The sequence below is a fragment of the Oratosquilla oratoria genome, chromosome 20, assembly GCF_046742065.1.
Source record: "Oratosquilla oratoria isolate Oo_2021 chromosome 20, ASM4674206v1, whole genome shotgun sequence".
Classification (NCBI taxonomy): domain Eukaryota; kingdom Metazoa; phylum Arthropoda; class Malacostraca; order Stomatopoda; family Squillidae; genus Oratosquilla; species Oratosquilla oratoria.
In genome coordinates, this window is record NC_134796.1 from 39,018,534 (window position 1) to 39,043,732 (window position 25,199).

At 40.0% G+C, this 25,199-nt stretch overlaps 1 protein-coding gene across 4 annotated transcripts; it reads left to right on the plus strand.

Moving 5' to 3' along the window:
- Positions 1–209: 209 nt before the first annotated feature.
- Positions 210–23,035, plus strand: Nmt (N-myristoyl transferase). Of its 4 annotated transcripts, XR_012967358.1 has the most exons (12): positions 210–357; positions 8,942–9,050; positions 10,574–10,718; positions 11,022–11,152; positions 12,579–12,640; positions 13,142–13,288; positions 14,610–14,736; positions 16,090–16,438; positions 18,249–18,394; positions 19,602–19,739; positions 22,614–22,726; positions 22,844–23,035. XR_012967358.1 is itself a non-coding variant. In XM_076203850.1 (11 exons), the coding sequence occupies exons 1-11, from the start codon at positions 221–223 to the stop codon at positions 22,632–22,634; spliced, it is 1,512 nt and encodes a 503-aa protein (XP_076059965.1). In that variant the 5' UTR covers positions 210–220; the 3' UTR covers positions 22,635–23,035. The 4 variants fall into 4 exon arrangements, 3 of the variants coding, with proteins under 3 accessions (XP_076059965.1, XP_076059966.1, XP_076059967.1); XM_076203850.1 differs by having other exon boundaries at positions 22,614–23,035; XM_076203851.1 differs by having other exon boundaries at positions 14,616–14,736; positions 22,614–23,035.
- The last annotated feature ends 2,164 nt before the right edge of the window (positions 23,036–25,199 follow it).

Below are 25,199 nucleotides of genomic sequence, written 5' to 3' on the forward strand. Positions count from 1 at the left end.
CACACAAAGATTAAAGAATAGTTTTGAGGCCTAAGGTGAAATCATAGTGAAAGTAAAGATAATCGAAACCAAAAAAGAAGACGGAATAACGTGTTTATTTGCAACTTATACCCATTGTTAATTCATTCTCATAGTTTTCAAATTATCAAAATTAACATATAAAGAATCAGTGTAGTTCTTTATATTGATTAACTTTGGATTAGTAGGATGCTTCTCGTAAATGAGTAAACCAAAAGTAGGTCCAATAGTTAAGCGCTTCTCGACTGTCTTCTGGTGTTCTTCAATCATGGCGTCTGAGGGAGACAGGGAACTGCTAAATTCCGAGGTAGAGAAAGAACCAAAGCCTAAAAATGAAGGGTAAGTGTAGTTAAACGAAACAGTGATAAGCAGTGACTTCCATAGAAAGTTGGACAAAAATATTTTTATATGAAACAACAAAGTAATTAAGCAGGACAAACATACCGGCACGATTTTGTGCAGACGCCTCATAACTCATGATATGACGAACTTTTAAAGTTTCTAGGTATATAATAGTCATGAACATTTGAGCTCGGGTTATGAGAGGTTTTAGTATGATGTAATGAATGGTTTGCTAATCACTGTTGAAATATTTAGTAATTCTGTTTTAAATGGAAGTTATCAAGAAATGTCCGTTTGTTTATCATCGTGTCATGCTTGAATATTTCGCATTCTCATTCCAAAGACCATATGAGGAAGGTTATTAGTTTATGAGACACCTATATAATCCTTTATTGGTTTCTACATAGTATGGAACATTATCAATTAAGGACATGACTTTCAGAAGTTAGGTGCAATTGTCCCAGTTTGTCGTAGCAATGTATATCGTTTATCATATATTAGTTCTAATGTCGAGTATGAATAAGCTTAACATTTATGACTACATTATGTTGATTAGTGATTATTGTTATCTGAGGCTCCACTATCTAGAAACCCACAGTCAAAGTTTCAAAGTAGCTGGCAATAGTTTCAGTAACTAGGCTCTCCTTATGATCTCCAGAAACTGGATTGTTGTCTTTATTGTATTATTGTTGGATATTATCTGTTGCACTATCTTATGGTAGTAGTAGGAAGGGAACAATGGTTGGTTGTCCCTTCTTCTATAAAACAAAACAAAAAATGAAGGAAATTTAGTCAAAGTTCATAGAATCTTGGGCCAGATCTGATGACTTGAGTTCAGTTGTGAGAAGCTCCACTTCTTCAAGTGGTTAAAGGTATTGACAGGTTTTTTAATCAAAGATGTGTGGTGGGGAGGTGATTCAGCACTCCATGAGTATAGTGGTCACATTAAAAGATTATTTGCTTCACATACCACATACATATTCATATATGCTAGTACCTAATCAGTATTGAGCTGATTACGCAGATATCAGACTTCATTCAGAATCACAGCCATACCAAACGTATCAGAGAAAACTTCAGATGCACTTCTCATCATAGATAAGGCTGCGGGTCCCCAGACAGGCCATAGCGTTAACACGTAAACTACAAGACAATACAATACCTTCTGGCAAAATAAATTAACAATAATTCTATTTTCATCTAAGTCGGCATTTCCTAACTTGAGTGCTAGCACACCCAAGGGGTGGTGAAATCAATTATAGGGGGTGCAGGGAAGTGACACATATACAGGTAGTTCTCGTTATATGCGGGGGTTCCGTTCTGCGGACCCCCCGCATATAACGAATTCGCATATATCGAACTATTGAACCTATGGGAAAAAGGGGGATACGTTCTCAACTCGGATTGATTTATTTTTTATTTTTTTTATTTATTTATTTATTTTTTTACATATTTTATTTTGGCAAAGGGCTTACATACTGCATCTCATATATGTTTACATACATTTTAGCACAAGGCAATGGATTAGGGGCTGAGTGGTGCAGGCTCATCTGGGTCTTCATCATGTGAAGTTTGTAACAATGCTTCCTCGGGAAAAGACGCTACCGTAAACATCACTTATTTCGCCAAGCGTATTTTCTTCAGCTGTTTGAAAAATCAGTCTGTTTACAATTCACATTTCAGACTGCTTGCTACGCTTAAACTGACTGTTGATGTGCTCTGGAGATACACAGGCAGGCTTACTGCTTAGAGTTTATCCAGTGCGGAGAATAAACGATAATTCTTGCAGAGAGTGAAAATTGACGAAATTAATTGGGGCAGTAATAAGTATCAAAAATTAATTTGTTTGTGAAAAAATAATTAATTTGTGTATCAAAAAAGCTTAATTACCTGCAGAAAGACAATGGTTTGGCCTATGAAACAGGAAGGATGCCTAAGACGATGCCGTCTGTACAGCTGCCGGTGTTGTTGTTGTGATAACGCCGCAGTGATGCCAGCTCTACCTAGCTGATGCAGCCAGTGTTACCACACGGCTTTATGCGCACCAACTTCAAATATATAATAGGTATTTTGAAAAAAATAATCGACCGCGACTATTTTTATTTATTTATTTTTTTTAGGTCAAATCGCATATCTTCGAATATATCCCCGCACATATCGAAAAGTGGTGCAAATTCTTGAATCGCATATACGCGAATTCGCATATATCGAAGTCGCATATATCGAGAACTACCTGTATACAGTTTCCATTATGCTTCTAGTATTATACCAGTTAATAGCTGATGGACTGCTTAGACATGACTACAAGGGGTGATAGGGTCAGAAATTATTGAGAAATGCTGATCTAAGTTATTTAGGTCAGTGTGAGTGTATGAATATTTAGTAATTTGTTTTACCAACAATCCTATTATTATCAAAACTAGGTCAAATTACCATACAATGTAATTTTATCATAAAAGATGTTGGTTAATTATTTTGAAATCTTTAGTACTAACTTGTAGTGGCTTCTGACAGAACTGTTCTACTTCATGAGTGCCGGAGATTCTCTGTAATTACTATCTAAGAGGACCATTATTGGTAGATACTTGTCATTTGCCCCAACACTACATAATTGGTTAGACGATATTTAGGGTGTGGGATGTGTTAATATGTCACTATAAATGTGTCTATACCTGCATTAGCCATAGACATTGTATAGGTAAAGTGGTTGATATATTTTATTTTATGCTCGCCCATTGGCTTAATGGAGTAGATACATAATGCATCTGTATAGTTCAAATTACGACATTTACTTAATATATCAAGTTACATCATGATTTATGATTTTTATATACTTCAATATTGGTAGAGTATATAGTATTTTGTCAGTGAATAGTATTTCTCTCTTTGGGGAAGGGATAGTATTGGTTGTAAGAAGGAGTCTTAGGAATGTTGAACGAGAGATTTAGGAGGGTAGCATGAAACGGTAAAAATTTGAAAGTGTCCATGCAAGTGATTTTGTCTTGAAAATATAATTCTCCAATACTTTTTGGTATTTCTGCAGAGGTCCACCATGTGAGCATTGCATTGATTTTACAGTTCTATGTCAGCTTTGCTTGTCAATTGCACTAGCCTCTCTGAAATGTGTTTTTAGTGTTGTTGTTTTTTTTCTGTATAATTTGATTAATTGAAATTGTAATTTTAGTGAGAATTAATTAAGAAAGGAAAAGGTGGTGGATGGGAGATGGCCACCTCTCTTGTAAGGGGGAAAAACTGTGTATAGATAGATGACATAATTCAACGTACATAATGCATATGTGTGCCCCTTAGTTGTCAGCGTAAAGTGTGACAGTGGAGAGAAGAAAGCGAGTGTCGAATATTTTGGAAAATCGTTACAGAAGCGGATTTGCTCCCCCACCCACCCCCAGTGTTATCGACCACCAATAATGGTGTTATTCCTTCTGAAATTCACTTCTTTTTGTACCAACCCAGGCAACTGGGCAAAAGATTGAAAACGAATTATTTGTAGTAGGAGTTATCAGATTTGCTTGAATCCCACTATAAAAAAAAAAGAAAAGAAAAGAGAGAGAAAATTACCTACTTACTGCCAGGGTGGGCCTCTGCAAAAATTTTACCTATTACTGATTTGAATGTATATGATGTTTGTGTTCATTGAAATTTATTCAGTTTGTATTAACCCAATAGTTGGAGGGGGATCCCATTGGGAAATAAAGATTTTTGTTTTTCTTGGTCGGGTAAATAAGCAAATTAAGTGATTTATTTTAGAAACAAATGACAGTGGTTCAAATCTGCAAGAAAATTGTTTACCCTAACCAGACCTAAGGTAACCTAACCTAATGTAGCCTAACAAGACATCACCTGTCCTTACCTGAACTAGTATGGAGTGCATGTTACTGATGTAGAGGGCAGAGCCCCTCAGATTTCCATTGTTTTTGCCCCAACCTCCATTGAAATACAGTGAGACCTCTCATTACGCATTAACGGACGTTAATTAGCTGTGTTTGTTGTGTTTTCGGTGCTGTTGTTTAGTGCTGTGCAATCGCTATGCCACCCAAAAACCACTCCAAATCAACGGATTATTCACATCAACGGACACTGTTACCCCCCTTTTAGTCCGTTAATGAGAGGTAGTACTGTACATCATATCAAGTTTGGGGGTGGGGGTGTGGTCATTACGCTCATGAAGTGCTTAATAGCTAACGAGTTTTGCCCCACGACCCCTAGTGGAGAAAGTGTTATTCATGTAAGCTCCATTTTGCCAAGGAAGCTTTCCTGGACTCTCAGTGAGGACCACCAACAATGAAACTCTTAGGCAAATTTCCCTGTTTGGAGTAATTTGTGTTAATTGTTTATTGATGTGGAAATTACTCTCCTGGTCTGAATATGACATGCACAAAGAAAAAAAGTCACTCGAGGTATAAAGACACTTCCAAGTTTTATTCAAATATACAGTCACTATCATACATGGAGATATGAGGAGGAAAGGGAGAGGTCACTGGGGGCTAAGGTGGTGCAACAGCTTTATGGTGCAACAGCAGAGAGGAGAGAGGAAGATTATTGGTAACTCAGTGTAGTAAATGAATGGAATGCAGAGGCAATGCAGTGGACTATAGTTTGGAGTTTTAAGATTCGTTTAGATAAACACCTAATGCCTGCAATTGATTAAATTCTATTGTATTTATTTATTAATTAATATTATTATTTATCATTATTTGTTTATTTGTTTTATTGATTTTTCTTTTATTAGTAGAGTTGTGATTTTGGCAATTGGATACTTTTTTTTTTTCTCCAACATTTTCCCTATACTTTACAACCTCTAAAAATGAGCAACTTTGTTTACCTCTCCCTACCCCACATGTTCTCCCCTCCCACCTTCCTTCTCTCCTGTTCCTCCTTACTCCCCTTCGCTCCTTCCACCTTCCTGTTCTCTCCCCCTCCCAACCTTCCTTCCTTCCTTCCTTCCTTCATTTCTTTATCTCCCTTCTTTCCTTCCCACATAACTTCCTCCCTCCTTCCTTCCCTCCCTCCTTCCCCTCCTTCCCCTCCTCCCCTCCCTCCCCACTCCCCACCTCCTTCTTTTCCCTCTCCCCACTTCCTAACCCTCCTCTCCCCACTTCCTAACCCTCCTCTCCCCTCTGTCTCCTCTCTCTCTCCTCTTTCTCTCCTCTTTCCTCTCTTTCCCCCCTCCTCTCTTTCCCCTCTCTCCCCCTCTCTTCTCTCTTTCCCCTCCTCTCTTCTCTCTTTCCCCTCTCCCCCTCTCTTCTCTCTTTCCCCTCTCCCACTCTCTTCTCTCTTTCCCCTCTCCCCCTCTCCTCCCTCTCTCTTCTCTCTTTCCCCCTCTCCCCCTCTCCTCCCTCTCTCTTCTCTCTTTCCCCTTTCTCTCCCCCTTTCCTCCCTCTCTCCTTCCCTCGCCCCCCCTTCTCTCTCTCTGTCTCTCCCTCCCTCCCTCTCCCTCCCTCCCTCCCTCCCTTCCTCCCTTCCTCTCTCCCTTCCTCTCTCCCTCCCTCCCCCTCTCTCATCTCTCCCCTTTCTCCTCTCTCTTCTCCCTGTCTCTCCCCACTCCCTCCCTCTCTCTCCCCTCTCCCTCCCTCTCTCTCCCCTCTCCCTCCCTCTCTCTCCCCTCTCCCTCCCCTCTCTCCTCTCCCCTCTCTCCTCAACTCTCCCCTCTCCTCCCTCCCTTTCTCCCCCTCTCCCCCCTGCCTTTCTCCCTCACTCCCCCTCTCCTCCCTCCCTCCTCCCCTCTCTCTCTCTCCTGCTCCCTCTCCCCCTCTCCTGCTCCCTCTCCCCCTCCCTCTCCCCCTCTCACCTCCCCTCTCTCCCTCCTCCCCCTCTCTCCCTCCATCCTCCCCTCTCTCTCCCTCCCTCCCCCTTCCTCCTCCCCTCTCTCACTTCCGCCTCCCACCTCTCTCCCTCCCTTCTCCCCTCTCTCACTCTCCCTCCATTCTCCCCTCTCTCACTCTCCCTCCCTTCTCCCCTCTCTCACTCTCACTCCCTTCTCCCCACTCTCACTCTCCCTCCCTTCTCCCCTCTCTCACTCTCCCTCCCTTCTCCCCTCTCTCACTCTCCCTCCCTTCTCCCCTCTCTCACTCTCCCTCCCTTCTCCCCTCTCTCACTCTCCCTCCCTTCTCCCCTCTCTCACTCTCCCTCCCTTCTCCCCTCTCTCACTCTCCCTTCTCCCCTCTCTCACTCTCCCTTCTCCCCTCTCTCCCTCCCTTCTCCCCTCTCTCTCCCTCCCTTCTCCCCTCTCTCTCTCTCTCTCTCTCTCTCTCTCTCTCCCTCTCTCTCTCTCTCTCTCTCCCCTCTCTCTCTCTCTCTCTCTCTCCCTTCTCTCTCTCTCTCTCTCTCTCTCTCTCTCTCTCTCTCTCTCTCTCTCTCTCTCTCTCTCTCCATCTCCCTTCTCTCTTTCTCTCTCTCTCCATCTCCCTTCTCTCTTTCTCTCTCTCTCCATCTCTCTCTCTCTCTCTCCCCCTCCCTCTCTGTCTTCCTCTCTCTCTCCTCTTCCTCTCTCTCTCCTCTTCCTCTCTTCTCATCATCTCTTCTCTTCTCATCATCTCTTCTCTTCCTCTCTCTTCTCTTCCTCTCTCTTCTCTTCTCTCCCTCTCACTTCTCTTCTCTCCCTCTCACTTATCTTCTCTCCCTTCTCTCTCTCTCTCTCTCTCTCTCTCTCTCTCTCTCTCTCTCTCTCTCTCTCTCTCTCTCTCTCTCTCTCTTCTCTCTCTCTCTCCCTCCCTTCCTCTCTCTCCCCCTCTTCCTCCATCTCCCTCTCTTTGACTCTTCTTGTCTCAAATCATGTAGCTGGTAGTATGCACTGGTGAAATGTTTGTCATGCAGAACCTACTACACCACCCCATCCTATACCATATCAGCATAGCTACGTGTTGTTTGTGGGTCAAACAAGCATGTTTATCCAGGGTGTGAAGTCTGCTCACAGAGTATTAACTATCTTCAACAGAAAGGAGAGGAAAAGATATTTTATTACATTTAGAGCATTGAAAACATTACAAAACATTGCTATGTGACTAGCCAATGTGCCATTGTTATGGTTAAAATGTTACATGTACCATTGGTTTGGTAATTGCAATTCTATAACTTCGTGTGTTCATATGTGTGTATTTATCTAGTTGTAATGTACAAGAAAGGAGCAATGCTCATGGGGTCCCGTCTACTACTTTATCATAGAGTGAGTTCTCGTTATATGGTACTTATGCGTTCCTGAAAACCTTACCACAAATTGAAATTACTGTATACCGAACCCAAGTTTCGACTTATGGCAGATGTACCTTCTCCCTGCTCTTTCCTCATCAAAATATCTAATTTTACCTCCAAAACACGAGCGGATACCATATCTGTGAATTTTTCTTACCGTAAATAGAATCGAGGGTAGTGATTACCAAATACCGTAACTGTGAATTTACTGGATAAAGAATTACCGTATAAGGAGGACTCAATGTACCTAGCTTCAAGTTCATGTATGGTTCCAATGTATATCCTTATTTTCCGATATCCATATTTAGATTTCAGTTCATGTATTGAGCTTGTGGTACATCTAAGCTATTCTTCTTAAGTATTTATGCATATGAATGGAAAAGTATTTTTTCACATCCTTTAGACATGTAGGTTTTCTTAATTTGGAAATTGGTATGTTATAACACGTGTAAAAGTTCACTATAAACCCACTATCGGAGAAAAAATGATGGAAGTACAGGGAAACTGTATATTTTGACCACTATCTGTAGTCCTCTTCATTCTGCTGAAGAGGACTACAGATAGTAGTTGAAATATACAGTTTCCCTGTACTTCCATCATTTTTTCTCCGATAGTGGGTTTATAGTGAACTTTTCTTAATTTGTTTGCATGACCTCTTAAAGCCCTCCTTTTATTCATAATCAAGAGATTCTTTCAATGTAGTCTATTCTCCTTAGTGATCTGAATACTGTAATCATATCACTGCTTTCTCTTCAATCTTACAATGTTGGTAGATCCAGTGGATTTAGTCTCTCCTCATTTGGTTCTACTAGATTGGGAACCAGTTTGATCAGTGCTCAATGTATTCTCATGATCTTCCTTATGTTGCGTGTGTGTTTGTATTTGTATTTTTTTTTTCGTGAATTGTAAAACAAGTGTGATGGCAGAAAATACCAGTACTTCCAATCTCGGCTATTAACCAATCATGGTGGGTGATTTTTCATGTCATTTTTCATGTCCACTCTGCAGCTAGTAATAGTCACACAGTTGAATATGGACAAAATTGCACATGTACATTAAATCTATGTTGGTATTGATCTGCAAAGAAATGAGATACATTCAGGAAATTTAAAAAAATATCATTGTAGTTCCTAGGCAAAGTGTATTACTAGATTAACCTAATTTGTATAAATTCTAAGTACCATAGTGGAAGTCATGGGTGGCATTTTCTTCCCTTCTATATGTGCTCAACATAATTGACTCTGTATTTATTTGTTTATAGTATTGTTAATTTTGATAAGGAAGTAGCAGATTAATGCTACATGAGGTTACTGTGTGTGTGTATTTGTTTTATGTTGTAAACGTATTTTAAACATTTCCCAATACCTTCTTACAGGAAAAAGAAAAAGAAGAAAGGTAAAAACAAAAATGAGGTGAAGACAGAGGAGGTGTCTGTTGTGGTTGACGGAGAACAGCCAGGTACCAGTGGAGTTCTGTCCAACCAGGTATTCATCATTTAATTATATATATATATTTTTTTTTAATCAGTTCTCAAACATAACTTGCACTTATAGAAACTAGCCATAGTATTATTGTGAGATGATTATATTGGAATTCATTATGGGATAACAAATGTGCAATCCAGGGTTCTGGTTTGGTGGAGGAGAATAATTCTGGTGTTGTAATTGTTAGAAATATGTTTTTGTTTAATAGGTTTTGTTTTAATATAAGGTTTGCATCCCAGGAATATTTATTATACCAGTATTTTGTTGACCATGCATCTGTTCAGTAGAGACTGTTGTCAATCACTTTTGTGCTGCAGGCTCCAATCAGTTGAACTTAAGGCAGCAAATATTATTATTGTTATCCACTGTGATTGCATTTGTGCTATCTCATCTCTTGAGAAAACTGGCTTGTTTGCTCAAACTTTTACTTAAAACGCCACTTTGGGTAATTCCAAGGCTACCCTACATCCACAGTTTTACTTGTACCTTTAAAACAAATGTTCTGTCTTTGCTTTTTAGCGTTGCAACTCCATATCATTTCTTGAGAACTATCCTTCCATGCTCCCTGTCATAGAAATATCTCATTGGTGTCTCACAGTTTGTTCGTGCTAGAAATTACAGCTTGTTGGGACATTTTATTGATCTGATGCAGTATTTTTAAAGTTTCTAGTTTATGTACACTTGAGGGCAAAGTAGGGTGAACCTGGTGTGTATTTAATACATTTCCATTGGGACTGGTGTAAATTAACTAGTGATAGGAAAAAATGCTTCATTGTGTAAGTACTGTCATGCTTTCATCATTGGTCTAGCTGCATGTAGTAACACAATACATCACAAAACTGTAAAAGGCACTAGTAGGTGTTATTTCAAACTTGTTTGCAATTTCAAGTTGAAAATTCTATATTGTCTAAAGCAGTATTATTAAAGAAATAGCAAGAAAATAATTGTTTAGTTCTTTCTTATGAAATGCATTTTACTCAAGAGAAGTAATAACCATTAGCCTTAATTGACAGTCTTTCTTTTGCCTTGAGTTTGAGTGATTGGAAACCCACAGTCTTACCACAGATGACAATAATTTTCAGGCCCTCACGTAGATCTCTAGGAAGATGTGTTGGACTGTTTGTGTTGTATTAATTTGGATCTCTGACAGTATTAGTAGGAAGAGAGCAGTTGCCATTTGTGCAATGGTGGCAGATGTGCATTTTCTTTTGATATAAAGAAATGTCAGTCTCTTTGTGACTGACCCTCCAGGTGGAGGGAGGTAAAGATGTTGATGAATTTCTAAGAAAAGTAGCAGGAAAACAATTCCCTTGTCTGTATTGCGGAACTACCACTTGCAGATAACTGTCGATGGTACCAGCAGTCATCCTAATCTTATGAAACAGATTACAGCATAATCAGAAATTCAGCTTTGCACACCAACATTTATTTTATTGTATGTGTATAGTTTTGATGATAATTAGGTTTGAAGTTTTAGGGCATTGTTGAGTCTGATGCTACCTGTACCATATCTTACCCCGCAGGATGGGGCAGGGGCGGGGGCAGGACAGTGGCCAAATGCGCCGCTCCTCATGTCTGAAGTGGAGCAATATATGATGAGACTTCAGGCATCTGATCAACAGAAGAAAGAGTTCCAATTTTGGAACACCCAACCAGTCCCGAAAATTAGTATGTTTACTTTTGTTGCAAGTGGTTGATGCTAATGTGTTTGTAAGATGTATCAACAATGGCTCAAAAACCAAGTTATGCACATTGCAGTATTCATACAAGAGAGAGAGAGAGAGAGAGCGAGAGCTTGGTTATCCTTAGTGACGTGACTGCCTTTTTCTTAACTTTAGAACCGGTAGATCATTTTTTAACTACATAGACTCCTATGGCACTTGAGTTTTATTTCACGTCACTTTTGATTGTCCTTAATATCCTTTACGTCTTGTCATTGCACTCTCCTTCAGTTTTATTTCTACTTCCCAGGTGAGAACATAAAGCCAGATGTAAATGAACCCATAGAACCCGACAAAAATATAGCAGATGTAAAGCAAGAACCATATAATTTACCAGAGGGATTCAAGTGGGAAACTTTAGATCTTCTAAATGAATCAGTAGTAAGTATATTAATGTCTTATTATAAGGCTGGTATATGAATCTTGTCACTTACAATTGCATCAGTAATATAAAAATGAAAGGTGCATGATAAACATATTTTATGAACGAGGCTTGGATCATTAGTGTGTAGAATCATAACAACAGGTGTGTATGGAAATGTGGTGGGAGTTGCAAGGTTGTATGGGTGAAGGGTTGGGGAGAGTTGGCATGGAAAGGAGGGTGACAGATTAGGTTGATGAAGGAGTGTTGGGATGGTTTGGACACAGAAAGAATGAGTAGGGTGGTGTAGGAGACAGAGGTGGATGGAGTGAACATAAGGGGTGACTGCAGATGACATGAATGGATGGGTTGAAAGGGACTTTGAGTGGGAAGGGAGTATATGTTGAGTGGGGAAGGGAGAGGGCAGAAGATAGGGATGAGTGGAAAGTGGCTGTGAATATATTATACTGTGATGCAAGGAAAGGAGGGGATGGAAGGGGGTAGGGAGTGGTTATGTATGAAGGGGGTTGCCGATTAAGTGAAGTGGCCTTTCTGTGGATGTGCTTTGTTGTGCTGCATTGCTTCTAAGCCAGGGTTATGGGTGGGATACAGGGATGACCTGTCATCCATGAGGAGCTAAGATGAGATTGAGGGAAGGGTGTTGGGTAGGAGTGGGAGTGGGGACTTGCCTTTTTGACTTGTCTACCTTCTTTATACAGGCTGGATAGTGGAGGTAAGGAGAGCAAGGGTGGAAAAGGAGTTGGAAGATAGAGTTGAAAGAGTATTGGGGTGGTTTGGACACATGGAAAGAATGGGCGAAGAAAGATTAATAAAAGAAGTGTGGAAGGCAGAGGTGGATAGAGTGAACAGGTGGGTGGGAGACTGAGGATGAGATGGATGGATGGGGTAAAGGGCATTGAGAAAGAGAGGAGTGTCTGTTGAGGAAGGAAGGGAGAAGACAGGAGATAGGGGTGAGTGGAGAATGGTTGTGTATGGATGATGCTGTGATGTATGGAAGGGAGTGGGTGGGGAATGGGAGGTTAGAGAGTGGTTATGTGGGAATGAGGTTTTGATGCAGCCTGAAGGGATATCTCCACATCTCTTTTTCTGCATGAGGGGATGGAGAGGGGGATCACAGATTAAATAAAGCGGCCTTACTGTAGATGTGCTGTGTCTTACTGCATTGCTTCTGACTCAGGGCAATGGGTGAGATGCAGGGATGACCTGTCATCCAGGAGGAGCCAAGAGAAGATGGAGGGAAGGGAAGGAGGGGTGGTGAATGGATGTAGAATGGGTGGGAATGGAATTATGCCTTTTGAATTTGGCTGCTTAACTTGTAAGGGGAAAAGCCCTTGGTATATAGTATAATAGTATATGGAAATATAGCTATACTGAACTTCTTTTGATTAATTTTACTGTTGTAAATTGAATATTTTTCTTTTGCAGCTTCAAAATTTGTATGAACTTTTAAGTGAAAACTATGTAGAAGATGACGACAATATGTTCAGGTAAGAATGTATTTTTTATGTTTTTTTTTTAAGAAATTAATGGTAATTGTATAAACTTTTATGGAAGTAAATAAATATCACATACTTTTTTTTTTTTTTTTTTTTTTTTTTTTTTCCCTTGGGCAAATTCAGGTGAAAATGTGTTGGTACTTTCGGGTATCAGGACATATTTTGTCATATTAGTTTTGTTAAAAAAAAAAAATTGTTTACCAGATTTGATTATTGCTACAGATCATGAAACTGCTGAATATTTTTTACAAAGCTTTAATCCAGTTTGTGAACTTTCATAAGGAGCTCAACATATTGCTTTACCATATCTCAATTTTATCTTAATATATTAGCATTGTGTACTGACACATTTACATAGCTGTCTCTTTATCTCAAATCATTTACATAAACGTCCATCGGTTTCCAGTTAAAGAAATTCAGATTAACAATAGATTTTTTTTAACACATTTGTTTTTATTTGAATGAAGGTACTGAGGTATAACTCTCTTACAGGTTTGACTATAGCAAAGAATTTTTACGGTGGGCATTGATGCCCCCTCACTGGCGACAAGATTGGCATGTTGGTGTACGAGTCAACAAGAGTAAAAAGCTGGTCGGGTTTATCTCTGCAGTACCTGCCAAGATCAGAATATATGACCAGTTAGTAGATTCGGTTTTGATACTTTTCTAGGTTAACCCCTTCCATACGGTGCCGCATACTTAGGCGTCATGAGGAGCAAGTGGATACGCGAGGCTGCCATATCGGCGTCTTGATTATATTTATTGTAGTTGCCCCTCCGTAATGACATACTCTCTAAACTGTCTGTAATCACATTTTCTATGGTTATCAAAATTCACGGGTGAAAGAGGGAACGATCGATATAAGCTGTGACTATATTTTATGATGCGAATATTATTACGACATGTCGTACGGCTGGCATCGGCTGCTGCCCGCGAGATTTAAGGCCCATACTGAAGAGGTTAAGTACAGATTGACCTCTCATTAACGAACGTTAATTAGCTGTGTTTGTGGGGTTTTCGCTGTGTTTTCGGTGTTTTTGGTGCTGTTGTTTAGTGCTGTGCAATCACCCAAAAACCACTCCAAATCAACGGCTTATTCACATCAACGGACGCCGTTACCCCCTTTTAGTCCGTTAATGAGAGGTCAATCTGTATTTACAAACACCAGAAGGTCCCTTTTCTCTTGTAAGAAAGGCAGCCAGCCAAGACGTGCATCCACTTTTCATCCATCCCACACCTATACAACAGCCATTTGTTTTTGTTGGTTTGTGGCATGTGGCCAAAAATGGGAACCTTGGATGGTTTCCAGGGGCTGTGGGTATCCCGTAAGAGCGATCTGGATCCGTGGATTGATTGATTCCTGGTCAATGTCAATTGACGTATCACTATTCTCTTTCCCCTCTCACAGACTCTGTCTAATGGTCTTTCTTTTTCTTTCATTCTTTAACTGTGAGAAAGTGGCGGGTTGGGCTAGGACTTCCACTTGATTTATCTTTCTTATGATGCCCCAAATCTCCACCAAGAGTTGAACCAAGCTTTGGCTTGCACACACCCCTTACAAAGGGGAAAATTATATTGTATACTTATGTACATTACAGTGCATGAGGGGATGGAGAAGGTGGGGTCACTGATTTAATGAAGCAGCCTTGCTGTGGATGTCCTGTGTCTTGTGACACTGCTTCTGACCCAGGGCAGTGGGCAAGATGCAGGGATGACCCTTCATCCAGGAGGTGCCAAGATAAGAGGGAGGGAAGAGAGTGGAGTGTGATGGGGATGGAATGGAGGGGGAGTGATTTTTATGCCTTTGTTTTTTGGCTACTTCCCTTATAAGGGAAAAAAAGCCTTTGGTATATATGTATATATATATGTATGTACATTACAGTGACAATGATTAGAGATATAATCTTCGTACACAAAATCTTCGTTTTAATGTGAACGTTTCGCTCTTCCTTTCATGCTGGTGCAGTACGCAAGATATGGTGGAGATAAACTTCCTTTGTGTCCACAAAATGTTGCGATCTAAACGTCTAGCTCCAGTACTCATCAAGGAAATCACCAGAAGAGTAAACCTCACAGGAATATTTCAGGTAAGTAGTCTTCTCAAAGGAGAGCAAGGTTCAGGATGTGAAGAGGTTGACATTTACAGACCAAAGTGATGTTAACCACTTTCATATGGTGACGCCTACGTAGGCGGCATGAGGAACAAGTGGGTACTCGATGATGCCGACGTCGGCATCTTGATTATATTTATTGTAGTCGTACCTACGTAATCTCCATTCTCTCTAAACTGGCTTCATCAATTTTCTATGGTTATCAAAATACACGGGTGAAAGAGAACGAACGATTGAGCACTGACTTTATTTTTTATAATGTGATTATTATGACGCAACATCGCACGTCGGGCAGCTAATGCTGCCAGACGTGCGATGTGCCCCAGAGTGAAGAGGTTAATGAATGAAATGAGGTTGTAAGTGGATGTATGATGCAGCCCAAAGGGAAATTCTTCTCGTCTGTTTCATAGTTTATTTTGAGTGGATGAAGAGGAGGGTTGCTATATGGTGAAGTGATACGGCTAAAGCAGCCTTGGCCCTGAGTCACTGTTGTGACTGTGACCCTTAACCCCTTGAGTACCGGATGTGTGTTTTGTGACACCTGCGTGTCACGGCTGAGTGCACCCGCCAGTAACCAAGCGTGCTCCCCGTGACAGGCACGTGTCACAGTTATAAGCTGTGTGTTTTGAGGGCTCTCAAGGCCTCGGTTTCTGGGTTATTTCTACCCATGTGGTGGCAAATGTCTGTGTTTACAAACATAAAGCTCCAGCCATTCGTGGGACAGTTTGAAACAGCAGGGAGCCATTTGTTTACATAAGGTTGACGTGTCGGTAACGAAGGGGTTAATTCTGAAGGTGCTGAGATGGGAGGGATGCTTTGAGTTTGATTTGTTTGTGATGTAGCTGCATGCTTTAACTTGGCCAACCCACTTACAAGGGGTAAAAGCTTTTGATGTGTATGTGTATATATACTGTAGTGTCTACACTGTCCGGACTAAGTAAAGATTTTCATCTGTAATGCTGCTAATTGAACTGCATGGCACATTAAGCCCACATATCTGTGCGACAAAAGAGGAAAGGCAGTCAATGCCTGGTTCCTGTTGCAGAAGAGAACGTAACAGGATTCCAAGGTTCTCCGCCAAGATGGGGAATGTCCACAGTATACCCGTAGTGTGACATTTTTCTTTAAACTAGAATTTTGTTTCCTTTGTATTCATGTGGAAATTTATATTGTATTTTGTTTTGTGATGTCCGCACAGAATACAGACAGTATCATCCAATCTGTCAAAAAAGTACCGAGTACTTTTTTATTTTTCAGTGGGAAGTGTAGTTGTAGTTATTGATGATGTATTTTACGCTGGGATTTATTTATTCATTTTTCTATTCCCAGGCTGTGTATACGGCAGGAGTGGTTTTACCCAAGCCTGTCTCCTCATGTAGATACTGGCACCGGTCTCTCAATCCAAAGAAGCTGATAGAAGTCAAGTTCTCGCACCTAGGTCGCAACATGACCATGCAACGAACTTTAAAGCTTTACAAGCTGCCCTCTGAGACGTCCACAGCTGGTTTCAGAAAAATGGAAAAATCTGACATTCCTAGTGCATGCAAGTTGTTAGCAGATTATCTTAGGAAATTTGAATTGACACCCATGTTTTCGGAAGAAGAATTCTGCCATTGGTTCTTACCTCAAGAAAATATAATTGATAGTTATGTAGTTGAAAGTGATGGAAAATTAACAGGTGAGGGTAAATTTTTTTTTTTTTTTTTTTTTTTTTTTTTTTTTTTTTTTTTTTTTTTTTTTTTTTTTTTTTTTTTTTTTTTTTTTTTTTAAGTTAAAAACAGCAATGAAGGAGAATACAGAAGACCATAAGGCCTACATTAGGCAGTTCTGTGTTCATTATCATCCCCATCCATAAAGTTATCTAACCTCTTAAAACAACTGATAGTTTCAGCACTCTCTACTCAGTTACTTAGTCCATTCCATTCATTGATCATTATTGTAAACCAGTCCTTGCCTATTACTTAAATCTAAATTTGTCTAATTTAAGTCCTTTACTATGAGTCCTACACTTTTGTCTTAATATGATGACCTTGTCTGCATCACTATTGTTAAAGCCCATGACCCACTTGGACACCTCTATTAGGTCACTCTGCACTCTACATCTTTCTATAGTATAAATTAAGGTGCCTAAGCCCGTCCTCATATGGTAAATTTTTTATCCATTGTCCTCTCTACTACATGCATATACCAAAGGTTTTTTCCCCCTACACAGGGGGTAGCCAAAAAGAAAAGGCACAGAAACCACTCCCACCCATTCCATTTCCTATATATTCCACTCCCCTCCACCCTCCCTCTCTACTGATTCTAGTGAATAGATATCCATTCTATAGGACACAGACCAAACCTGTACTGCATAATCAAAGATTGGTCTAATGCTAGATAGTTTGATAACTGCCTCTACACTTTCATTTGTAACAGTCATAGCAATGAAACCTAATGCTCTGTTAGCTCTATTCCTGGTGCTAATGCACTGTTTCCTGGATTTAAGGTCATGACTCACTAGTACTCCCATGTCTTTTATGTTCAATTTTCTCTGAAAATCTAAGTTATATCTGCTTTCTGGGTTGTATAAACCTATGTTTAACACAATGCACCTTGAGATATTGAAGTTCATATGCCATTTCACCAGTCATGCATACAATTTAAGATCTTCCTGCAATATCCAGGCATCTTCTCCTGGCCTAATTTGGCATCCTATTTAAGTATTGTCTGCAAAATTACTACACACAAATACCAACGGCTTTTTCCCCCTTACAAGGAAGGTAGCAAAAAAATTGCATCAGACTTTCTAACATCACTAAGAATCCCATTGTCTGTCTACTTTCTAGTGTATAGAACAATGATGGGTAGCTGTAAATGGTCTTTATGCAATACAGACCTCAAAAAGAATTGTCCCTGGGCTGACGGTCCTTAAAACCTTTCAACATCCTTGCATATTTGTGGAGGTACAGTCAATGGGTGGGAGTGGTTTTTATGCCTTTGTTTTTTGGCTACCTCCCTTATAAGGGGGAAAAAAGCCTTTGGTATATGTATGGTGCAGCGCACTCAGTATCCAGACCTGACACAAAATGTTAGAGATTTTGGGCCTAGTCCAGAGACTGTGATGTTGATAGGATATGGAAGTAGGAAGATGGTTCTCCAGTACTCTTTTTATAAAACTATTACAACTTTCATTGTTAGCTGGGTGCTCAGATGAGAGGAAGGGTGGGAGGGGTGTGGAGTGTATTTAGGGATGAAATGGGTGGGAGTGTTTTTATGCCTTTCCCTTTTTGGCTACCTCCCTTGAAAGGGGGAAAAAGCCTTGGTATATGTATGTATGTATTGTTAGCTCCAGTGTACAGAATTAATAGAGGCATAGATAATTTCATTATTTTGTAATCTAGCTCAGTCTGCATTGCCAATTGTAGTGGTTAGCATCATAAAGTATAATCCTTTACATAGAAAATATGAGATAAAGATGCTTAATCTAGTTCTTTGAATGCCCACAGACTTTGTGAGTTACTACACGTTGCCTTCCACGGTAATGCATCACCCAACCTACAAGTCACTCAAGGCCGCTTACTCGTTCTACAATGTCTCCAGCTCCACTCCATGGAAGGTCCTCATCAAAGATGCACTCATTACTGCCAAAAAAGTAAGCTTGCTTATTTTTCCCTCAATTTATATATATATATATCCTTGGTATATGTATGTGTGTATGTATATATATATATATATATATATATATATATATATATATATATATATATATATATATGCAAGCAATCACATCACTGTGATACAAAAATGCAAATTAACCACAGGAGAAGGGAAACTTGTAGACAGTAAGTACTTTCGTATATTACATCTTCAGGCTAAATGCATTTAGTCTGAAGATGTAACATATGGTACTTACTGTCTACAAGTTTCCCTTCTCCTGTGGTTATTTTGCATATATATGTATATATATATATAATATATATATATATATATATATATATATATATATATATATATATATATATATATATATATATATATTTTTTTTTTCTAAAAATATTTTGGTAAATTGTAACATTTTGCATCAGTGGTTGAAGTAATCAGGGAGTTATTATATAGATAAGGTTGATTGACAAGTTTATTGTTACATTGGTTTTAAAGTTAACTTAAAAGTTAACCCGTTAATAAAAAAAATTGGCTTTGTTAATTAACGGATTAGGTATGTAGGGGATGGGATGGGTGGGAGTGGATTCTATGGCTTTGTTTTTTGGCTACCTCCCTTTTAAGGGGGAAAAAAGCCTTTGTTATGTGTATGTATGTAATTAACAGATTAACAGACTGGTGCCCAGCTCTGCTTATACGTCACCAGATACCCCCAAAACATCGACCATACAGAGCACTGGGCAGGGGATAGGGATGGTCCTTTATCCGCAAGGAGATGAGGTGGTCATCAAGTGGGTGTGAAATGAGTGGAGGGTGGGTGCTTACCATGGCTGGCTATCCCTCTTGTAAGAGGAGAAAGGCTTTTTGGTAGATATATGTTTATGAAAATTGTTTATTCATTGCCTATACTTCTTATGAAGTGGCCTTGTTGTGGATGTGCTGTGTCTTGCGACACTGGTTCTTACCCAGGGCAGTGGACAAGATGCAGGGATGACCTGTCATCCAGGGGGTGCCAAGATAAGAGGGAGGGAAGAGGGTGGAGGGGAGTGGAGTGTGACAGGGATGGAATGGGTAGGAGGGGTTTTTATGCCTTTGTTTTCTGGCTACCTCCCTTGTAAGGGGGGGAAAAAAGCATTTGGTATATGTATGTATGTTTATTCAATGTAGGAAACTTTCCATAATGTAGTGTATTGTTTCAGGCAGACTTTGATGTGTTTAATGCCCTTGATCTGATGGAGAACTCCGAGTTTTTGAAGGAACTCAAGTTTGGCCAAGGAGATGGCAACCTTCAGTACTACCTCTACAACTGGAGGTGCTCACAAATGCCCCCAGAAAAGGTAAGACAAAGGGTTGTAGTCATGAACTTAGATAGTAACTGTCGCCTCAGATTTGTCAGCACATCGAGTTTTTGATAAAAGTCGGTTCTGTTGACCCAGGTCTCTCTTGCAGAAGACCATCCTTCTGGTAATTGGCAACAGCCTCTGGGCAGGGTCATAAGTTACTTGGGGAAGATATATTGTGTTGTCTGGGAATTGAGTATGGGGCATTGTAGTATAAAGTGTTGTGTTCTTTATGTAATGGTTGCATGTGGAGTAGTTTGAACTTGTAAACAGGATTATTCTGTGTTGGTACTGTTTTGATGCTGAATGATGTCCTGAGTTCAAGTGTGATTCTTACCTGGTTGGTGTGGGACAATTTATTCTGTGGAGCTTATGTTTAGGGGGGTGGTGGTTGGAGTGTTGAGTTTGGCAGTCTGTTGTGATGAATTTATTTAGTGATCCAAGTGTGTAAATGGTTGTAGCAGGGTTGAATCCAAGTACAGATGAATGTACTTGAGTCCAAGTTTAAGTACCTGGATATTTTTCAAGTACAAGTACAGGTAGTTCTCGATATATGCGAATTCGCGTATATGCGATTCAAGAATTTGCACCACTTTTCGATATGTGCGGGGATATATTCGAAGATATGCGATTTGACCTAAAAAAAATAATAATAAAAATAGTCGCGGCCGATTATTAATTTCAAAATACCTATTATATATTTGAAGTTGGTGCGCATAAAGCCGTGTGGTAACACTGGCTGCATCAGCTAGGTAGAGCTGGCATCACTGCGGCGTTATCACAACAACAACACCGGCAGCTGTACAGACGGCATCGTCTTAGGCATCCTTCCTGTTTCATAGGCCAAACCATTGTCTTTCTGCAGGTAATTAAGCTTTTTTGATACACAAATTAATTATTTTTTTCACAAACAAATTAATTTTTGATACTTATTACTGCCCCAATTAATTTCGTCAATTTTCACTCTCTGCAAGAATTATCGTTTATTCTCCGCACTGGATAAACTCTAAGCAGTAAGCCTGCCTGTGTATCTCCAGAGCACATCAACAGTCAGTTTAAGCATAGCAAGCAGTCTGAAATGTGAATTGTAAACAGACTGATTTTTCAAACAGCTGAAGAAAATACGCTTGGCGAAATAAGTGATGTTTACGGTAGCGTCTTTTCCCGAGGTTAATACTTACATGTCAGAGAGTGTTAATGTTGCAGAATACCATTGCCTTGTGCTAAAATGTATGTAAACATATATGAGATGCAGTATGTAAGCCCTTTGCCAAAATAAAATATGTAAAAAAAAAAAAAAAAAAAAAATCAATCCGAGTTGAGAACATATCCCCCTTTTTCCCATAGGTTCAATAGTTCGATATATGCGAATTCGTTATATGCGGGGGGTCCGCGGAACGGAACCCCCGCATATAACGAGAACTACCTGTACAGTCATTTTGCTATGTATCCTCTTAAATATGAGTCAAATATTTGCATGTACATCAGGTCCTCTGTGAGGGGCACTGTCCTAGCCTTTTGGTAGGGGGGAGTTTGTGACATTAAACCATATCATATCACATCAGGTTGCCTGATGTAGGATGATGCATCACAATATGTGGATTACAAGATATAATTACTGCTGTTATACTCATTCTCTTTGACTGAATAAATATAACATCACAGAAAATGTGATCGAGCCTGTTCAGAATAGGAGGATAACTCGGCTAATCCTCTCAATAAAAATCCTCCTATAAACCTCTCCAACAACACTTAACAAACTGCTTCCTCTAAAACCACTGCTTATGCATTTGTCTCCTTTTCCTTTGTAAAGTAGAGCAGTATAGGAAAGTGGGACAAATGTATTGTAATTATGAACAATTTCATTTGAAAAATACAGTATTGAGAACACTGATAATATGTCCCACAGGCAGATGTTGTGGGGGAACTGAGCAAGGTAGGAAAGCACAGATCATGTGGAATCACATGTCATGTGTTCCTTCTCGTATGACATGGACTTCTACTGTATCATCTTGATTTGTCTGGTGTATAAATAATTGTCCAGAGCCATGAAAGAAACCAGTATATCAGATATCAAAAGTATGAAGGTACAGTTTAGAGATTTTCTTTATTGCACCATGGGGATTTCCATAATGATAAAAAAAAAAATTATTCATTGCAGGTAATAGGGATAGAGTAATAGAAACCAAATCTTGTATTAGATTCCAGTTCCATTCCCTGCCCATCCTTGCCAACTTCAATTTAGAATGTGTTCAGTTTCAGGATGTGCTGTGTCTTGCGACACTGCTTTTGACCCAGGGCAGTGGGCGAGATGCAGGGATGACCCATCATCCAGGAGGTGCCAAGATAGAGGGAGGGAAGAGGGTGGAGGGGAGGGGAGTATGATAAGGATGGAATGGGTGGAGGGGAGGGGAGTATGATAGGGATGGAATGGGTGGAGGGGAGGGGAGTATGATAGGGATGGAATGGGTGGAGGGGAGGGGAGTATGATAGGGATGGAATGGGTGGAGGGGAGTTGAGTATGATAGGGATGGAATGGGTGGAGGGGAGGGGAGTATGATAGGGATGGAATGGGTGGGAGTGGTTTTTATGCCTTTGTTTTTTTGGCAGTGGACAGGATGCAGGGATGACCTGTCATCTAGGAGGTGCTAAGATGGGAGGGTTGTGGAGTGTTTTCGGGGATGGAATGGGTGGGAATGATTTTATGCCTTTCCCTTTTTGGCTACCTCCCTAGTAAGGGGGAAAAAGCCTTGGTATATGTATGTATGTATGTTTTTTTGGCTACTTCCCTTGTAAGGGGGAAAAGGCCTTACGTATATGTATGTATGTATTCAGTTTGCATACTAATGTATTGTTTTATTTCTTGTGCAGGTCGGTCTGGTGCTTCAGTAGTAGAAAGAAAATGACAGTTACTCCAGATTAGTGTTATTATCCACAGCAGCATTCTGTGGTGGACAAGTTTATCTGACGTGCAAGGATGGAAGGTTTGCAACTGTTGTTCTCATGTGAACAGACCTAAGAAACACAGGCAACAGACAAAACAATTCTTTGAGAATTTTGTGTGAATTGAGGATGTTTGCTTACAGTTTTTGGTTTTACAGGTGTAGAAGATGATTGAGGAAGTTTGCAGTGAAATTGCCTGGAAATGTGTGAAGTTGTTTCAGTCTGAGGAAGTTGGGTGCCCTTATTTGTACTGAGCATTTTCCTACAATTCCAAATGTGATGTTGGTTGCATTCTTGTGCAATTCCATGTATTCTAGTTATAATCACATTAAAAATGGCCAAGAAAAATTCTCAGAACTTTATTTGTCATTAATAGAAGATGTACAAGTAAATGTTTTTAGAGCTGTAGGTGTTTGTCCCGAGATGGTGTGCTTGCCTGTCGCATGTGACTTGTCGAATGTCGACCAGGGAGCTGCGGTGTTTCTAAATTACTTAGGGATGAATGTCATTGAATGTTGTGTGGACTTGTGTGCGGAAACTGGAAGAACTATTCAAGCAAGCAAGCAGATCAGGGAGAGGGTTGTTCTACTGCTTGTGGGTGGGCTGATGTTGGTCACCACACTTGTTTCTGTGGTGAACAGGAGTCGCCACAGCCAGGTTTTGCGGTGGCAATAAACGGGAGAACCTGTCAGGTGCTGCTTCTTTTGTAGGCAGTTAGCAAAAGGTATTGGCCGGCTCTGCCATTGTTTTCGGGTGTAGGTGAAAGATGGGTTGCTTGATTGACAGATGTTCTGCTTGCTCACATGATTTACAGCTCAAAATGGGTGAACGGGCAGTTTAGAAGTGTTTCCTAAGGAAAACCATTGTGATTATCAGTATTTCCTTTCTGCTTTAAAAAATACCCTGAGTTGAGGAATGTAGTGATGCCTTGCAGTTGCACTGCAATATGGTTCATGGACAGTGTATTTCCATAGTACTCGTAGGACAAGAAAGTGCTGTGGGGTAGGTCTCGAAAATCATGGAAAAGTGCAGGCAAGGCCAGCCCAGGCCAAGTTGAAGTTGGGAGATGACTTGCACAAGAATAACGACAAAAATTACAATAAAACTGTTGAGCATAATGTTGGTGGTGAGGCGCTGTTGTGAACAACATTGCCAATTTGGTTTTACCACTTTTCTTTTCCATACGTGCAATAGGAATTTTCCAACTGTTGACACTTTAGTTGTTGAAATGTTCATTACTTTTATGTAACTGTATTCCTCAAGAATTATCCCAGATTGAAGTAGAAGGCACGGCCCAATTACGGTGGAATGACGAGTTTGCAACCACAGACCAAATGAACGACCAAAATGGGAACTTGTCAGAAGGAGTACCTATCTCTCCGAACTTGCCTTCACTCACTCCACTTTCTCCAGCAGTTCTACCCTTTTGTCTCAAGAAAATAACTTCCCAGCTCTCATGAACTAGAGTTGTAATGTTGAAAATTAAATCTATGATAATTATGATGTTATGGGGTTGGAAAGTACTCTAAGAGGAAAATAATCTTGATATTTTTTGTCATATCTTATATGGTTTGATGCAATTTTGTTACATAGTGACAGGAATATATGGATTTATATGATCTTTTTACTCTTTGCTGGTGGGGACAGGCTGTTGTTACAGATTTCCTTTGGTATAATCCTCAGGTCCCCTGTTACGGTTCCTCCGACAGTGTTTTTTGGTGTGCCTGATTGACTTTCCTACTTCTGTACAGTTTTGGTTAATTTCTGACTTGTCTCCCTCCCCCTCCCCATTCTTCCTCCTCCCCCTCCCCATTCTTCCTCCACCTCCTCCTCCTCTCACCCCTTTGGCCCTTGCCTCTTCCCCTTGCTTTCATCTTCACCTTCCCCACTTTTTTTTTATTATTATTATTATTATTATTATTGTTATTATTTATGTGCCAGTGGTTATGAGTAGTAGTTGCGGTGCAAAACATGAAACTTTATACCCGCGTATGCCTTTACATCAGATAGCCTCTCAAATTGTTACCCAGGACTACTCAGGCACCTGTGCACATTGGTGTAGAAGTCCGTGTAAAATTGCCTCTTTCTTTCAAATCTGAACCAATATTATATACATATATATTTTTCCATTGGTAAACAGTGGATCTGTAATTTTGATTATGTTACTGCTTGCAAATATTTACCTTTATTCACTTGATTATCAGTGCCCAACTTAATGATTTGAATCCTGGTGCCTTTAATTCTTTGTTATGTATCATTGTTTACATATTATTTCCCTCCCACTTTCATCAGCCCTATGATGAATTTCGTACTACAAGCAGTGGTTGATTGATCCGACATGGATTGGTGTAATAGTGTATTATGGTTCCTCCTAATACCTGGTATTGACTAGCTCATTGTAATATCTGCCATTGCCTCAACTCCTCTCCGAATCCTCATTGTTATTATCTGTAAGCTACAGCCTAGCAAACTCCTGCCTTACCGAGATGCTTTTCGAGTTTGTTTCCATTGAAT